Source organism: Balaenoptera borealis, assembly GCF_965194805.1.
Source record: "Balaenoptera borealis genome assembly, chromosome: 4".
Classification (NCBI taxonomy): Eukaryota; Metazoa; Chordata; class Mammalia; order Artiodactyla; family Balaenopteridae; genus Balaenoptera; species Balaenoptera borealis.
In genome coordinates, this window is record NC_138861.1 from 87520167 (window position 1) to 87539254 (window position 19088).

The 19088-nt window shown below is 48.4% G+C and overlaps 1 protein-coding gene and 1 long non-coding RNA gene across 11 annotated transcripts in view; both read right to left on the reverse strand.

Moving 5' to 3' along the window:
* Positions 1-10741, reverse strand: part of LOC309628111 — a 30115-nt gene extending 19374 nt beyond the window's left edge. The window contains exons 1-2 of the long non-coding RNA XR_014244172.1: positions 3427-10741; positions 154-1013 (exon numbers count right to left, since the gene is read on the reverse strand). This is a non-coding gene — a long non-coding RNA (uncharacterized lncRNA). The remainder of the gene's footprint in view (positions 1-153; positions 1014-3426) is intronic.
* A 4448-nt stretch (positions 10742-15189) lies between these two features.
* TBC1D1 (TBC1 domain family member 1) overlaps positions 15190-19088 on the reverse strand; it is a 218338-nt gene continuing 214439 nt past the window's right edge. For all 10 annotated transcript variants that reach the window (XM_082390467.1, XM_082390465.1, XM_082390469.1 and 7 more), the window contains one exon: positions 15190-15699. In XM_082390467.1, the coding sequence (XP_082246593.1) occupies positions 15499-15699 (201 nt within the window). In that variant the 3' untranslated portion in view covers positions 15190-15498. The remainder of the gene's footprint in view (positions 15700-19088) is intronic.

Below are 19088 nucleotides of genomic sequence, written 5' to 3' on the forward strand. Positions count from 1 at the left end.
TGTGAAACGCAGGCAGTAATTACATCAACTGAATGGGATATCTGAGAACACTGAATAGACAGTAAGCGCTTTGGATAGTTCCGTAGCATTGAAACGGCAGCTGTTCCTATTGGATTTTTTGCCCAGATACAAAAATGCCTCTGTGTGACTTACAGGGCAAACGCAGGTCCCTCTCCTCCTGGAGGGCTGACAGCCTTGGAGACGGATCACATCACAGCTTCCCAGTTCCTGCCCCTGATGCGCCAATGCAGACCGGAAGGCTGGCTTGAGCTAAATAGGCACCTGAATAAAATCCGGTTAGTATCCTGCTGCCCCTGCTGCCCTGGCCCGCTGGTCGGCTAGCGAGTGAAAATTGTTTCTTCCAAAACGAAAAGCCCTTCTCTCATTCTCTGATGAACTCCTCCCTCCTATCTCAGTGTAGCTCCACTCTGCTTTTCTCTAGGAACGTTCCTGACATTCAGACCAGTCTGAAGTTTCTTTCAGAGTTTCTAAAGCAGTGCTGTCCGATGAAAATATAATGCCGACCACGTAGGTCATTTTAAGTGTTCTACTAGCCCCATGAATGAAAGTAAAAAGAAACAGGTGAAACTAATTTTAATAACATTTTATTTAACCCAGTATATCGAAAATAGTATCATTTCAAAATGTAATCAATATAAACATTAGTAAGGAGATGTTTTACAAAATCTGGTGTGTATTCTATGGTACATCTCAGTTTGCTCTAGTTACATCTCAAGTGCTTGGTCTGCACACGTGGCCAGTGGTGACTGTATTGGGTGGCACATCCTACAGCGTTTGCTTGATTTACTGTTGGTTTACCGTTGGGGGGCCTCCAGCTTGAGTCTTTGATGCCGCCTGTTCTGAGGTTCTGACAAGGGTAGGGATGTCGGGAGACAAGCAGCGTTGTGTAGCAGGCCAGTGTGAAGAGTCAGGAGAGACTGCCTTCTGCCTTCTCCTAGCCAGTCCCTCGACAGTTTGGGTATTAGTCTTGGGGTGGAGATGGGCCATGGGCACTGTGAATAAAACATAAAAAGCTGGGAATCCCCTGGCAGTCCAGGGGTTAGGACTCGGAGGGCCCGGGGTTCAATCCCTGGTCGGGGAACTAAGATCCTGCAAGCCTCGTGGCGCGGCCCCCCCCGCCCCTCCCCCAAAAAGCATTTGCCCTCAGAGGAGCTAGGGAGCTGAGCTTTGAACAGCCCTCACCGCTTCTGAGGAGTTGGGTTCTTCCCCTCCCTCCAAGCTCTTGCAGCTGGAGTGAAGGTTGCAGTCGGGAGCAGGTTATCACTGTTGAAGAATAAAAGGAACCTCCCAGGGAAGGGGTCCCATGGGGGAAGGAACAGGAAGAAAAAAGAGTGAAAGGGAAGAATCTTCAGATCACCAGCTGCAAGGACACTGGCAGCCTTTTCACACAGCCTCAGAAAAGCCTCTTTGGTTTCCAAAGAGTCTGCAACATTTTTAGGCTTGTGGCCTCTGAAGGCTCAGTGAGCCTCTGCCTGTTAGAAATAGTTTCCAAGACATCACATGAAAAATATTTTCTTTTGGTGCTCTGAGGACCTGAGCTCACTGAGGTCTCCTCCTACCCGTGAACGCCGAGGAAGGCACTCCCTGACTGGTGAGCTGCTAGAAGCCGCACTCACCCCGATTAAACTACAGGATTACGATGCCTGTCTTGTGCAGAAAATGTGAGAACCTTCTGGAAAACTCTGGAAGGGGCCAAGATGGGACTTTGCGGCTGGTGGCTACCAGTCCTGAAGCCGTGGAGGCAACCCGTGGTTTTTGCACGGGTCCCCACCCTGCCAGAGCCGCTGTTTCCTGGCACAGCCCTGGCGGCCTCCCAAGCCCTGATTTGGCCTAGCTTTCCGAGGCATTTGCCCTCTCTGTTGACTGCTCATAATGCAGACTGCCAAGCCAGTTACTGAAAGGATTTGGAATCTGAGGAGTAAGAAAAATCACCACCTATGCTCTAGGGGAATTTATGGGAACAGTCTGAACAAAATGACCCCTTCCAGGCAACCTGGCTATAGTGCAGCCCTGCCCTTCCAGAAGCACCTCTTGCCCCCAGATTGAGCCAGTGCGCAGAGCTGGGCCTCCCCTGATTTTGTCTGGGCTACTCTTATGTCCCTCCAAAAAAAGACCACACGGACACCTGGTCCCAGAAGATATAAGGTCCCAGAGAGATTGCTACAGCACACTCTCCTGAAAAATAATTTCCTTTCTTCTTATCACCGTAAAATCTCAACGATTAAAATGCTGAGAAAATGAGGTTCTCCTGATAACTGGCGTTTTCTGGTTAACAGGAAACTGGTTTGATTTTAACCAGTGATGCTGAAAATCTCTGTCCCCTGGACCAGGGCCTGGCCTGTTTTTAATCATACAGGACCCTGCTGGGCTTCAGGGCAAGATGCTTCTAGACAGCACGCACGGGCCGTCGACGTAGAACACACGGAGTCAACCCTGATTCCAGGCCTGCCGCTGGCTTCTGGCATTTTGTTTCTGTTTGGTGTTAGCCAGACCCTTTAGATGAGCTCATTTTGTTGTAGTTATGTCGCTTTACCCTAAAATCTAAGCATAACCCTTCAATTTGAGGGCCCAAGTTAATTGGGTTCCACGTGAGAAGTGGCTTTAGTCAGAGCAAAATGTTTTAGGCTCACGTCTAGCCCCTGACCACATTTTGACTACGGGATGATTTTAGCATTCACTTGTCAAGGGCATTTCCATTTGGCTCCCCATGAAGTCACCGAAATTCTAGTTATGTCTGTAATGTGTGATTGCCTGGTTTATTTGTTAAAACTATCCATCGGAGCTGAGCTATTCTGTTTCTGGAGCCGCTTATACGATCACAGTTATGAAATGTTTATTTTCTTAGATCAGCTTAAGCTGATAAGGCACTTTTGAGCCATTAAGAATCTTGTAAGTTGAGATTGTTTCGATAGATGATTTTTCTGGGGGGGGTGTAAATCAGATGAATCAAGGCCTCTCCCTTGATTGGGCTATTATCTTAAATGTGTGTGACCGTCACATGCTCCTTTGAGAAATGGTGCTGCCTCCTTAGGAAGATCTGCTGCCAGCTCGCTCTGTTTCCTCTGGCTCACACCCAAGGACCCGGAGAGACGAGGCCACCCCAGAGAGGCAGAGGGTCAGTCAGGAATGTTCCAGGGCCACAGGGCCCGTTTGCAACCACGCTGGGCACAAGAATCCAGAAGAAAATATTCCAAATTAATGAACATTGAAGAGGCTCACGGATTTAAATCCTCAGCACAAATCTATTTGAAGACAGGCCTTGCCCTCGCAAAACTTACTTTCCTGTGACGGGGACAAATCGAGAAGGAAATAAATACGCAATCTGCTGTTGAGGGCTAAGTAACAAGGACAGAGAAGGCAGCATAAGGGGAGGGGAGGTAAAGGGGAAGAGGGGGCAGTGGGTACCTGTCAGGCAGGGCGGGCAGGGTGGCCTCTCTGAGGAGTGACCTGAATGGAGAGAAGAAATCCAGTGCTTCCAAAGTGGAGGGAGCAGGGGTGCAGATGCCCTGGGGAGGGAGTGTGGTGGCCGCCGGAAGAGCAGAGAGATGGTGTGTCTGGAGAGCAGCAGGTGAGGAAGAGATAGGAAGGAGGGAGAGAGCGGGGAGGGTGCGGAGCTGGAGAGCCTCTCAGCAGAGCCACAGACTGTCCTGACGTCCACTCTTTCTGCCTCTTTTCAATAATGAAATCGCCCGCCGTCTCGGCGGGGCTCGTGGGCCTCTGCTAGCGACCACATCTTCCAGCCTCGAGTGCAATGGAGTGTGGCCACGCCCTTAAGTTCTTGCCATTGGACCGTGAATGGAAATGGGTTCTGCTGCGTCGCGGTTCAGTGCTCACAGGGTGGGGAGTGTTCCTCCCTCTCTTTCATCCTGTCTCACAGGTGGAACCCAGACCTGGTGTTAGGGAGCCACCCGGTCCATGCAGACCAGGGGAGGCCCAGGCAGAGGTTCGGAAAGCGGGGTCCCTGGGCCTGCGACATCAGCATCCTCTGGAATCCTGTAGAAATGCAAATTGGGGGGGGGGGGCGCCCTCCAGACCTACTAAATTAGAAACTCTGGGGGCGGGGCGCAGCAATCCGTGTTTTAACACACCCTCCAGAGGATGCTGATAACCTCGGGTCTCAGAACCACCGCAGGCTTTCTCACCACTGGCAGTACCGACACTGCGGGCACAAACTGCTTTGTTGTAGGGGTCTGTCTGTGCCCTGTGGGATGTTTAGCAGCAGCTCTGGCCTCTACCCACTAGAACACAGCAGCACACACCCTTCCTCCCCCTACTTGTTACCACCCAAAATGTTTCCGTACACATTTCCTCTAGTATGTATATCTTCTTTTGGAAGAAGAGATAAGAAACTAATAAAGTGATTACCTTCGGGTAGTAGGACAGGGTGGAGGGGGCTTTGGAGGGCTTCGCTTTTCTTTTGCATATTTCTGTTGCATGCTCGAGTTTTTACCATGTGTATTGCTGAAATAAATCTCTAGGCCCAAGATGGGTCCGCTCCTTCCCAGGGTGCCGTGTCAGCAAACCGAAACTTAGATCTAACATCCGCGTCCCATAAATGCTCCGCTTGACCAGACACGCAGCGTGTCCAGTCAGCCAGTTCCCGAAGGCCGAGCCAGCTCCAGGTCTCCTCACCCCCATCGAGGGTGGCTATGTGGCCCCAGCCAATCAGATGTTTTCTGTTTGTCTCTTGCTCGTTCTTTATTCTTTATCCTATAAAAGCTTCTTGCCGTCTGCCCCATTTTTTCAGTTCTCTGAAAGCAGATTATTCATTTCATGCAGTGTTAAATCAAGTTTGTATCATCTAACTTGTCTTCTTTAATCTTTTTTCAACAGGATGTAACAATAACGGGGAAGAAATGTTTTAGAAAGACTACATATTGAAAGAGTGGAAACTAGGTTTCTTTACCACCGTTCTGACACCAACTCCAGCGTGTGTGGGTTTTCCCACACCACCAAGCAATTCTCGGATGCCTGCAAGGTGTCCTACAGTTCAACTCAATTCTGACGCTACCTGGAGAGAGCATCAGACCCCACAGGTTAAGGGCTCAGCCCCACCAGACCACCCCCGACCCTCCCGCCACTTCAGATGCCAACTGTCAGTCCAGGTTGTCACCTGCGCTTCTGACTGGCTGTAGATTGGAGGTTCCCATGACTCCCAACTTGGGTTCAATCAATTTACTAGAGTGGCTCACAGAATTCAGGAAACCAGTTTTCTTACTAGATTACTGATTTATTACTAAAGGATATAACTCAGGAACAGAGCCAGATGGGAGAGGTGCATAGGGCAAGGTACAGGGAAAGGGTTTGGAGATCCCAGCCCTCTCTGAGCACTCCACTCTCCCTGAATGCCCATGTGGTCACCAAACCAGAAGCTCTCAGAATCCAGTCCTTTGGCGTTTTTATGGAGGCTTCATCACATAGGCCTGATTGGTTACATTATTGGCCATTGGTGATTGATTCAACCTCCAGCCCCTCTCCCCTCCCTGGCAATTGGGGGGTGGGACTGAAAGTTCTAACCCTCTATTCCTGGTTGGTTCCCCTGGCAACCAGCCCCCCTTAGATGCTTTCCAAAATTCACCTCATAACAAATGACACTTTTATCAGCTTTATCACAGGAAATTCCAAGGGTTTTAGGAGCTCTGCTCGGAGATCAAATATATATTTCTTATTATAAATCACAAAATCACACTTCCTATAGAGCTTCTCAGCATCCGTAACATGTGCTAACACATTTTTAATCTCCAAGGGGAGCCGAATCCTGGAAATGCTGTGCCTCAAAACACTTCCGGAAGCACCCATCTGGCCAACACTGATGCCTTGAGCCTCCTCAGTGCAGGAAATAGTTGAAGGTGGCCAAGGCTGGGCATTTCACTGGACGCAGGCTGGTCCTTCTACTTGGGCGAGACATGCGCTCTGAGATATGACAGTTCTTTCAGCAACTTTGCACTGGCCCCTGGGTAGTTCATTCTAGAGAGGAGTCCCGCAGGTAGTCTTGGTCTCTCTGGTTTGTACCTCACTTTGTGGATGAACCACCTGCAAGTTCCCCAGGAGCTGGAGGAGTGGGGGTTTGGGGGCTCCACCGCCCTCTGGACCCCATTCCCCACACGGCCCACGGCCCCTGGACTGAGCTAGCCATCGGCCCTGCAGGCTCCCTCCCGAATGCTTTGCCTTCTCCTATCCCCTCCAGGTGTTGAGGCAGATTCTCCTCCTTCTCCTCCTCAACCTGCCCCTTTTCAGCGGATGGGGAGGAGGGAGGTAAGGGAGGATGAAATTTTAAACCCTGGTGATCATTCATTTCTGATCTTTTCCACTATTTATCCCGAAGTTCCTCAGGCACACAGCACACCTAGTGGTCTATTAAAAACACTGGAAGTTAACCAAGCCCAGCCTTCAACCCTTGCTACCCAATCAACAACGGTGATCATTCTGTAGCTGCAAACGTCAAATCCTAATCATTTCTTTCCTCATTAAATGAGTTGATAGTCATCTAAGGGGCTCGTAATAGGGCCTGCCTGGCATGTGGTGACTGCTGGTTTTATTTTGTTTTGTTTAGCCATTATTATATCATCATACACTACACTCAACATTTCTCACTATTTAACAGCCTCTGGAATTATCCAGATTTTCAATGAACAGAATTATATCGTGAATGTGGAATGAAGAGATAAGCAAGTGGCATGACCCACAAAGTAAGAAAGATCTCTACAGCAATGGGAAAGAGAGTAAAATAGAACTATATATCCACAGAACTGTAGATAAAGAGATTCTCTTCACAGCCACGGATGCTAACGCAGGTGTCTTCAATTCTGTACTCGTCCAGTGAGACTTCCCCCCCACCCCACATAGAAGTGGTTCTCAAATTTTAGCACAGATCAGAATCCCTCGGAATCCCTTGGAGGGCTTGTTAAAAAAGAACACTAGCTCCACCCTCTAGAGTTTCTGAATTAGTAGGTAGGGGTAGAGCCAAAGAATTTGCATTTTTAACAAGTTTTCAGATGCTGCTGATGCTACTGGTCCCAGGACTGTACTTTGGGAACCACTGCCCTTCAGGTGAACCTAGAGCCTGGCATTTAAACATGCCTTTTGCTTGAATCAGGTCATGGGTCCAGCTTGTCAACATCAATCAAGGTCCTGTCATTCATCGTGTTTGCTTTGCGGCATCCTCGCATCTGAGAGGCATGCCCCCTTCGACAGGTCCTCGTACAGGTCACTGATGCAAATGTGGACTAGGCTGGCTAAGGACAAAATCCAGGTCAGGTTAATTAAACCCCTAGCTTTTAGGCTCACGTCAATTCACTATAATTACAGCCATAGTTCTCAATCCTGATTAAACTCTAAAATCGCAGGGGAAGCTTAAAAAACAACCAAAAAAAAAACTTAAAAAAAAGAACCTCTCCAGGTGATTCTAATGTGCAGCTAGGGCTGAGAACCACCATCTAGAGGTCTTACCAGTTTAACCTGTTAAATCAACCCAAATGAACTGTCCTGCCCATGTAACTTTATTTAAGTTATTGCGAGGGATGCTGTCAAAAGTTTTGCTGACATCAAGGTATGTTTTCCTACCCTTTCAAAACCATAAAATTATATTGGCCTACCATGACATAGTTTTAGGGAATCGTACTAACTTTAAAGATCACCTTTTAAATATGTTTACAGTCTGTTGAGGAATTTTGCCTGGGGTTGATTTCAAGCTCACAGAATTGGATCCATTCAGTTTATATAATCCCAGTGTAATGACAGCTAACATTTATTGCTTACTAACTTTGTCTCAGCCACAGTGCTCAGTGCTCTTCAAAAATATTCAAACAATCCTATGAAATAGCTTTTATTATTTCTATTTTACAGACGCAAAATCAGGGTTGGATTCTAGCCGACTCCAGGGCCCATGCTCATAACCACTAGTGTTGCTTCTATTTATAATTGCCAGTCTCCATCTCGTTCTTCAAATGTTTTATGATGTCTTACAAGGATGTTAAAGATATGAGGAGGCATGAAAGAACTGGAATAAAGACAGACCAGAAAAGCTCAAAATGAGTCATGGGTCAGAACAAAATTCTTGCACATTTGCTAGCTGAAGGGTCACCGGGTCTGGCTTTGAGTGTTCTGGAAATGTCAAGTCAAAATAGGATCACATGTTCAATTGCACAATTGACATTGGATTGAACACAAACATTGCTCAGAAGTACCTGGGAAGCCCTGGGGTTTCTTAAAGACACTGAGGATTAAAGGAATGTCTGCAAGAATATCTTCATGGTCCATAGAGACAAGAGTGTCACAGGACTCAATAAACCATAAGTTACACCATCCGTTTCCTCCCTTATTAAAAAAAACCCCAAAAAACAAAAAACTGGGAATTTTGGCTAGCTTTATAATTCTTCAAAGATTTCTGCATTCCAATTTCCAGTACCCCTTCCACCACTGGCAACTCACTCCAAAAGAATATTAACACCAACTGAGCAAGTCTTTGCTCACATTTTCTCAGTACCCTGGAATGTAATTTGAGCAGTCAAGACTGCCTTTTGGAGAGTTACACAAAGTTTCTTGACTCGCCTTCCCTTTTGGACTCTCATGCATCAAATCACACCTAATTTTAAGGAATGAGGTTTCCCTTTGCATGAAGTTGATGTGGCCGTGTCCACAGGCTGGCTCTCAGGTCTGCAGGTGAGGTTAGCATAAATGGAAATAACAATGTCACTCCCCATCAGGTGCCCATCACAATGCCCACTGCACTAACTCATCCCTCCTTGTAGCTTGATGATGCAAAGTAAAGAATAGCAGATCCGGGGGCTTCCCTGGTGGCGCAGTGGTTAAGAATCCACCTGCCAATGCAGGGGACGTGGGTTTGAGCCCTGGTCCGGGAAGATCCCACATGCCGTGGAGCAACTAAGCCTATGCACCACAACTACTGAGCCCACATGTGGCAACTACTGAAGCCCGCGCACCTGGAGCCCGTGCTCCGCAACAAGAGAAGCCACCACAATGAGAAGCCGGCGCACCGCAACGAAGAGCAGCCCCCGCTCGCCGCAACTAGAGAAAGTCCATGCACAGCAACAAAGACCCAACACAGCCAAAAATTTTAAAAAAACAAATAAATAAATTAAAAAAAAAAAAAAAGAATAGCAGATCCCCTTGTGTCAGGTGAAACAATCAGTGATGAAGCCAATAATTTATCATTTATATGTATGAGACTAAACAATAATGGGAGTTTTATCTTGAAAGATATTAGTATTTTCTTGTCATCTGAAAAAGACATGGTGTTAAAAGTGATGGGGTTTTTGAAAGGAGATCTCTTGACACAAGATTCATGGTTAGGATAGAATTATGCATCCTTTGCAAAGTACTCTGCTATCTTCTTTTTTTTTTTTTTTTTTTTAAATGCCTTTCTGTGTTTTTTTTTTTTTTAATTAATTAATTTATTTATTTATTTATTTTTATTTTTGGTTGTGGTGGGTCTTCGTTTCTGTGTGAGGGCTTTCTCTAGTTGCGGCGAGCGGGGGCCACTCTTCATCGCGGTGCGCAGGCCTCTCACTATCGCGGCCTCTTTTATTGCGGAGCACAGGCTCCAGACGTGCAGGCTCAGTAGTTGTGGCTCACAGGCCCAGTTGCTCCGCGGCATGTGGGATCTTCCCAGACCAGGGCTCGAACCCGTGTCCCCTGCATTGGCAGGCGGATTCTCAACCACTGTACCACCAGGGAAGCCCCATCTGCTATCTTCTAACATTAAGCCACCCATCTCCTCCTTAGCTGGTTCCTTTTCTTATCCTTTGGATCCCACCTTGAGCACCGGTTCCTCAGCTGAGCCTTCTCTGACCACTCTGTGCAGGCAGCTCCCACCCCATGATGGATTTTTGTTTACTTATTTCCATTACCTATCTCCCCTCCTACACAAAAGGACAGCAGGCATTTACCCTGTGGTCTCAGGACCTAGATCAGGGCTTGGTTCATAGTAGGGGCACCAAAACCACCTGCTGGAAAGAGTGAAAACCGTCAAGCAGGTGAACATCAGTGACTGTGGAGTTGAGCTCTGAAGGGCAGCTGGGTCCAATTCTACATCATGAGAAGACAATGGGGCTGTTGCAGTATTAGGAGTGATCACAGAAGCATATGGGGGAAAAAAGAGGGATCCTGAGTGAAAAAACTCATTTTATCCTTTCTAATAACCAAGACGAAGAGATGATTAGAGCATATGAAATTTACGAGCAAAGTTGATTGCCATGTACCGCAAAGGAAGGAAAATGGATCATGAAATCCTTGGTGGAAAGTACAGGAAGCGCTGAAGTGGGCAGAACATCATTACTTATATCGGTCCTCCCTCTTCCCACCACCAAGCATGCCTGCCTCTACATCCCTCATGTGCTGCTTTACCCTCTGCCCAGATTCCCCAAGATGGTACTGCAGGATGTCACCCTGCAGGGGCTAAGAACCAAAGCCATAGTGTAACAGTGGCCAGCGTCAGCTTTTCCTGCAGTTGGAAGAAATGAGGAACACAGAGGTTTAGAAAGAAGTGCTGTCTAGAAGAGCAGGAAGAAGACACCCAAAACACAGATCCAAATACAGAATAAGACAAAAACAACGGCAGGAGGATGTAGCCAGAAGAGTGAGGAAAAGCAGATGAATCTGACCGAAAGAACAAGACAAAGCTGTCTCCCCATCCCCCTGTCAGACTGTTCAGGCTAAGCCAGAGGTTCTGAGGGCGGCCCTGCAGTCAGCAAGCGCAGTGACTCACGGGGGCTGCTGGTACCACGCACGTTGTGCAGCTCCTCTCTGCTCTGCTCAGCCCGGCACTCTGCAAGCCCCTGGAGGACAGCAGGAAAGGGGCCCAGCGGGCACAGGGGCAGGTGAGCAGGCAGCCACGTGGAGGAGGAAGAGTCCCACACCAGCGCCTCCTCCACCCTCCCCCTCCCCATTACGGAGAGCACAGGGCTCTGAGGAGGGAGCCCGAGGAAAGCCTACTGAGAATGCGTGATGGAGAGGGCTTGTGCAGCAAAGGATGTTTGAAGCGTTGCTACTGTTTAGGTCACCTCTTAGCCAAAAACACTATGTGAACGGGCTACTCAAGCGATCTTGGAAATCCTTTTATAACTTGTTCAAAGCTTTCCAAATGAAGAGTTTTGAGTGCTTTAAAGTCCTTGGTTAAAAATATAAAACTCTTAACACATTTTGATTAGTTTACATTAGTCTGCCCTTAGAGAAAATGGAAATTTACTAGCCAGATTTCAAAACAAAAACCTTTGCACAATTGGTGAATTACATGTGAATTAATGAGCAGCATGACTCAATGTGACCAGCAGTGCCCTTTCTGCATTTAGAGGTTGGAAGCCATCCTGTTTTCAGCCATGGCAGTGCATGCAAACTAACCATCATACTAGGCTGAACTTGGAAATTCACATCTGAATTACTGTATCACAGTCTTAAAACAATATTTAGAATGAAGTGTTTATTGTTCTCCTCAGAAACACTGGATATCAACTTTTTAATCATCAGTATTTTTAAACTATTTTGTTTCACCTCATTTAAAACTTCTATCTTACGATAAAATTTAGTGAAATATTTAAAATAACTATACGCATAGTGGTATAAATTCAAAAGCTTTGCTAATAAGGGTTTACCACCAAAACAGTTGATTATTCACTTTAGAGGTATGAAGGCAGTTATCCATGCAGCCTAGGTTCTCAGAACATTCCTTTTTCACCTTTTGTTACAAATAATGACTGCTGTGGCTGCTTCATATCCTAGCTCTTACATCTCCCTCACCCTTCTGATCATTTCTAAAGATGGCAACAAAAAAAACTTCACACGGTGGGAAGTTTCACTTCTATAAAACCAAAGGCAATTAATTCTGGGTTGATTTTTTTTTAACATGACAATGCAAGGGTTTTCAGACGTCTCAAAGTAAAAAAAGAAATGACTGTCAAGAGCAAAACCGTCCCCAGTCAATTCAGACCCTGTCGCGGTAGCGTGCCCCTGCCCTGGTTCTTAACTCATGACAGAGCAAGGCCCCTGGAGACCCTACATCTCAGGAGAGAAGCTGAGCTGGGCTCCTGACTAAACAGGTCACCTTCCTGGAAAGCGAAGCGGAACTTTCCTTGCCTTGAACCTTAATGCCGTCAGAAATGATTCCCCAAACTCACTGGAATGCAAGCTGGGTGGTGTCAACTACCTGGCCATCAGGAGGCTGAAGCCCCACCCTGACCCTGCAGGCAACCATTAGGCGGTTTCTGAACCTCTTCTCAGTTCTTCCCTCTGTAAGATGAGGTGGAAGGTAGTTTTCTAGTATGAAATAGCAGGTTCCCTCCAATCCAAGATAATTTGGAACTATTCCAAACCCTTAGAGCAGTTTCAGTTTAAGACAATGTGGCCTGTAAATTATCTTCCCACACAGAAAGAGTCTGGATCTTAATTTGTATAATGTTTGGTAACACTTTGACAGAGGGAAGCAGGTGGAGGGTTGGGGGTGGTCCCGGGTGTCAGCTGTGGCTGCTCCAGTTTTTAGTCTTCAGTGTCGCACCATCAGTGACAAAGTCAAAATCAATCTATGAATCTGAGCCCTATGGATCACTCATCATATATACTTAGCTGGAAGGCCCCTGTCAAATAACTCACATACGCATGCTATCATTCGGGTTAGGCAGGTTCCAAAATTATGGTGGTTTGTCTTATGTCAGCTTGGTTAAGCCAGGACTACCTTTCCTTGCGTCCCCTTCCCTAGTGGTTCTAAATGAGAATCAGCTCAAAGATACGCTTGTGTGATTTTTTGGAAGGTAAAGTGACGCAAGGGACACTCTTCTCTGAGGGTCATCAAAGTCAAGTGTGGCGACAGATACACACGAAGTGCTGAAGGTCCCAGCCTGTCCTCATCCTCCTCTGCTCTACCTCCAAGTTCTTCTTCCCAAGTTCTGACCTTGAGGGATGGCCTAGGGTGGCTCCAGGCCCACCACCAGACACTGGCCGTCGACGCGGAGATGGTTACTACGTGGCGGCTGCAGCTGCCTAGAGCCCTGCGTGCCCCCCGCCCCGGCCCACGTCAGCATCTGTGTGTGTTCCGCCGCTCACATGGGCCACCTGGGGACTTCTCTTGGTCTGCACACCTCCTCCCGCACCCTCCCCTCTGCAGCTCCTCACACAGCGGTGTCTGCTCTCATTCCTGAAACAGCTCCTGCATCCCATAGCCCTCAGAGCGATCCTTCTCCCCAGATTCCCCAACCAAAACAAACACAAATCCCCAAACGGACACTGTGGTTCTATCTACGTGTAACTCCTCAGAGGGCCCCAAACCGAGTGTTCTGCATAGAAGCTGTTTTTATATGTGTTCTATGTCACAGCGTGCCTACCAGGGGCTCAATATCTTTGTCTAAGAGGGTATAAATTGTACCAAAAGACAGACAACCTCCAAGTGCACACACACGTGTGCATACAGTTGTGTGTTGGAGGAAAACGTAACAGGAAACTTTCTTAGTTTAAAACCTTGCCTCTGCAAATCTGCAGGCAGTGGTGTGAACTATGACTCTGTCCCCAGCTCAGGCACAGGCGGACTGTCCCACCTGTAATCACAGGCCTGCGTCCACCGTCCTCTCCGCCCAGCGCGGTCTCACAGCAGTGCCCGCTGGCACACACCACGGATGTGGCTGGGCTCAGCAGCCCTACTACACACACCCGCGCAGAGGTGTGTTGCACTTGGGTAGCAATACTGGGTATGCAAGACGCCAATCCCTCAGAGATCTCACTGCTGGTCAGGCAACATTCACACTCTGACCCACATGCGTTCACCGGGCAGTCCTTCACTCCTGGGCTGAAAAGCAGAAACCCAACGTTTAAAAAAAAGAAAAAGAACACCGTAAAAGTGCGGGCATGAATTATTTGTTTTATTGTTTTTTACTTAATGCAGAGTCGATGTTTTTGAGTAATGGTAATAAGATGCCCAAAATTCAACATTATTGAACATTTAAACAGTAAAGTATGCGGAAAGAAGCCCTCACATGTTAACTCCTTTAAGTTGTAGCTGGTGGAACAACGCAGGATAAAGGCTACTGGGCTTGTCATCATGGTTGATGACATGGGGAACAGCAAAGAGTCCCCACTGTCAACCAACTGTTTAGGCACCAGAGGCAGCACATGTGCCTCCCTTGGAAATGTCTTGGGAGATCTAGAAAGACTCCAGATATGAAAGCCCTTCCTTTCACCTCAGGCTTGAAAGAGACGCCCACCACGGAGGGTATCGAAGAACTCCTGTGGAATAGAAGTAGTTACGACGATATAGTAAAGAAATGGTTCTTCTGTCTTGGAAGTGCACTTGCCGACACGGCCCCTCTCTAACCCACCACCCGCTCCAGGAGGTCATGGGGAAGAGCCTCACACGGTGACCAGATGACACTAGGGCCACTGAGAGCAGCCTTTTGCTGGCTGAAGGCACCGGGTCCTCATCATCCTGAGGGAGGGGGTCGCTGGGTTGTGAGTTACGTTCAAAACGCACATCCCACCACAAAAAACTGCTCTCAGCTGCCGTACAGTCGATGCAATTTCAGGCCAAAAGTCTGAAGACTTTGAAAGCCCCAGAATGTCTGGGACCCCTGAAAGTCCTGACATGCAGGGCGACTTCCGCAAGGAATCCGATTACCAAGGGGTGGAGACTCAAAGGGACACACGGCTGCGTTACATCACACAACAGCAAAAATGAATACACAACTCTGAAATATGGATATGAAACACCACAACAAAGTAAACCTCTCAGACTCTACAACTGCAGGTTGCACGCTAGCAATACCTGGCAGAGTCTAAAAATTGGTGATTTTCCCATGAAACATTTATCTACAATGACTGTGATCAATACTTAAGGGCTAAGCAAAAAGTATATGAAAACTATTCTTCTTAAAAGACAAACTTCATTAAATACCAAGCACAGTGATCAAACGTAAGATGTCCAATTTAAATAAATCGCTTCCGATTTTTCCCAGTGGTAATCCAGGGCTTCCACAACAAGAATGGTCAAGGGCCAACCGCACCCCTGCCGGTGACGCTGAAGGTGTAAGTCACACAAACCCTTCTTGGAAGAACAAAGGGCCACATGTTGGCCAGAGGAATCATCACCTCTGGCTTCGCTGGCTTTTGAAATCCCACAGTATTATGAATGCCCTTTACAGACACAGTGATACTGAAAAAGGAAACAATAAAGAAACACAAAGGTGCTTTATTTCAAGTCCATGCCACCTAAATCTACTGAGTACAGTAACCGGGACCGGAGAGGGGACGTATTAGAACCTAAACAACGACGACGACACCGGGACGTTCGCCCCCTGCACTGCGAATCTTAGTTCAGAAGAATCCGTGCGCTGGCAAGCCAGTCTCCTCCCTGAGAAGCACGCTTCACGCTCCGTTCTCCCTCCGGCATCTTCATCTCTCTCAGTTAAGGCCTGGACAGCGTCAGGGCGGTGGCGACCCCGGTTCTGGGGCTGTGCTCTGGCGGGGACTGGGCTCCGGCCGTCAGCGGCCCGCGGGCTCGGGCGGTGCGGGGCCAGGCTCCGGGCCGCCCAGCTCTGCCGTCTGCCCCTGGAGCCGCTCCACTGTCTGCAGCAGCGCTGACCTCTCCAGCTCCAAGGCCAGGGTCGCTTGCTTCAGCTTGCTTTCACTGGTCAGGAGCTTCTCAATGGTGGCTTCCAGGCTCTGGATCCTCCCATTAGCCACCTAGAGAATAAAAGAAATGAGAATGGAACTGCCCGGGGAGAACACGGGAGATCCACTCTGCGCTCCACCGTCCAGCCTCGAAGGCACTCTGGAGCCCTGTTCTGGCAGAGACACATCTCTCCACGTTTACTCTCAGTTCTGGCCTCAGGGGAAGACTCCATTTCTCAGACTCCCTCGCAGGCGGGCTGGGCCGCCCCGAGACCCTCCAGCACCCTCTTCCCCTGTCGTGGCTACTCTGGAAGCCGCCTGTGGAGATGGCGGCTTCCCAGTGCAGAGGGAGCCCGATTCCCGAGTCACCCGCTACAGGAGGACAGCTGTGAGACGGCCCGAGAATGCTTCGTGGAGACACGGTGGAGCGTCCGCGGTGCTGAGGCCTGGGGTCTGGAGCGTTGTTACTGCAGCACAGTCCGGCCCACTTTGACAAATATACGTATTTACAGGTACAAACTGATTTCAGACAGACCATCAGAATGGTTTCTGTGTGAAGGCCCGTGGAGTAACAGCTCTCTACTCTGCACCGTTAATACGCCCTACAGTAACAAGGACGGGCACTTCCCCGGGGACGTGTGTGGAGCTCTCAGGGTGGCCGAGCTCTGCTAAGAGGGTCGCGTGCGTGGCCTCACTGGCCACAGACGCCAGCAGTGCCCCCACTCCCACCCGTCTGCATCCTCGGCACACAATCAGTGTCAGGCCGACCTTCCAGGTGCTTCCCTCTTGCAACGGACCCTCCTCTTCTCTCTAGTCCCCTCGGGCTGGCTTCCCAGGCAACCAGGGAGTTGGTTCCAGTGAAGCGGAGGAGCCTCCTGAGAAAAGCACCCGCCTCTGTTGCTGACCCCGGGCTTCCTGGCCGATTCCAGCTCTCCGCTGCATTCTCGAGGGCTCAGGCCCGGGGTCAGTAAGGCACCGCACCGGCTCGCTCATCTGCCCGGCTGTCTACGTGTCCCCGGAGATTTTAGGTGGGAAAAACGGTACGTATTTTTTCCCTCATTTTCAAAACAAGGGAAACAGCTTCTTGAACAAGACAACACTTGTGCTAGACAGACAATTCTATGACTCAAAGCCTAGGTCTGGCTGTGACACTGGAACACTCAAAACAGAAAGAAGAAAGGACTGAGATCCTAAGTCTGCCGGCTTACCGGGCAGGGGGCGGTCATGCTCAGTGGGTATGTCCGAGCAGTCCTCTCCGACCCTCACACTCCTCCCACGGTCAAGGCCTGGGACGGGTCCCACCTCATCCCCTCCAGGGCCCACTCCTTCTGAAGGCCACACACTCCCAGGGGCCCCTCCCAGCTTAGCAGTGAGCTGACGCGCATGGTCATTTACTGGGCAGCATGAACGCCAGGGCTCCTCCTCAGTGAGACCGAAGCCGTCTCACGGAAGAAAACACCTCGCCCGGCACGTGGGTCTGGCCTCCCAAAGCACCCAGCTCACGGGCACTCAGTGACTGGTAGTGGATTATTCCAAAAAATGCACGTCCCTTAGCATTTGGCAACATCAGACACGTCTAAGCAATCGTCATAAGTACGCTGCTGGACAAATGAGTTTAGACAGTTTAGTCTCCAGCGGCTAGACGACATTCTTAAGTGTTCAACAAGAAAATAGATGGGGCTTTGGTATGTCCAACAACTGTATGAATGGAACAAAGCCAGGAAACAGGTCAATTTTGATACTTGGGCAAAAAAGCAAAGATTTATGTTGGAAAATTAAGTATTGCATTGAACAGCTATCCCTGGACTCTGAAAACTATTTTAAAAAAAAGAAAAAAGGGAAAAGAGGTGTGAGTCTCACATCACAGAACTTATGTGGTCTGGCTGAAAGTAATTCCACATGACTCAGAGGGTAATGGGAAAACTATATGCAGGCACCCACAAACTGACACACCACAATCCCTAGCCCAACTCACTCTTTGAGAGCAGCAGTGTCTTACAAATTTTGGTGGCCTCTGGCACCCAGCACAGCTGGGACCGGCATAAGCTCTAGTCTTGAATGATACCTCCAGAAGCACACAGCCACGTGGTCAAGGGAAAGATCATTCCAAGGAGAACATCTGTTGTTACCAATTACCTCTTGATGCGTTTCTTCAGAACGTAGATGTCTGAGCAGCTTTTCACAACCCCCTCTCTTCACAAAAGGGGTACAGTATCACAGGAGCAGCGCAAAATTACTTCCCCTCTTCATCGCAAAAAAACCCACATGGTAGCAGCCCAATAAAATGAACCTTTTATTTGAGCACTATCCTAAGGAGACAAATGCTTCAACTTCAAATCTGAGCTTTGTTAGAAATGTTTCCATCCTGCCATACTTCAGGGACCTACTGTTTGTTTGGAAGGCATTTAAAATTACCAGCTACACTGCAGACCCTTACGTGCAAGATAAGGCTCTTCGTTCCCCGGCACCTCCCCTTCAGGTTACAGCTAAGACACCCTGGAGAAATCGTACTCAGGCATAGTTTCAGTTAGGACAGCTCAATCTTAGAGGGAAAAAAAGCTAACTTTCGGAATGTGACTGGTAGTCAGGCCTGGGTAAGGATAGACTTTTCTTTGTTCCTCTACAGCAAATATCTACTAGGTTTCTACTGGGGTAAAAATCCCTGCTGGGGGGAATACATTTTAGACAGGGGTTGATTTATTAAGCTCCAAAGGCTGGCCTTTCTCCCATCACTGCCAAGCTTGTGTCTGCAAAGCAGCAACTTTCTATGGAGAAAAGTAAGAGGCTTGGATCAGGATGGAAAGCTTATTCTCAGGACAGCACAGGAATACCACAGAATACACATTTTGGAAAAAATACAAATTTTTCTCCACAGCAAGCTCAAAAATAATTTTTTAAAACACCCCCTTCCCCCCCCTCCACACACAATTCCTTAACAATGACAGCTTTACCACCCATATTGACATTTAAAAAGCAGGCTGTATGGTTAGTTTATTCTATCTGATTGGTAGAGGAGTGCTACCCCCTACCCCAACGAAAAGGCATCTTTCTGTCCCTGTCACACAGATGAGGGAATCAGAGCAGAGCAGGTGACAGTGTGGGTGACACTGGACCCAGCAAGATCTGGGTCTCTGGACTGCGCCTCCGTGCTTGCTCCATCTTGCCCTCCTGCACGCAAGGTCTGGGTTTGCCTTTCTACTTACTGTATGTCCTCATCCGCATTTATCCATGGGTAAGATGGAAGCTTCCAGAGGGGAGAACTGTGTCCCTTCATGAACTGAATTTTTGCATTTGCACCAGGGACTCACAAGTCCTGATCACAGGCTCTGGTTTACTCTGTTAGGGAGATTCTGTGGCACTTCCTCACTCGATATCACTCCGTGGACCTAGCTGGGTTTCGCTCCTGAAAGCTCATGCCTTTGATTGTCTCGTCATTACTCAAAGCGCAATCGCTGGCTATT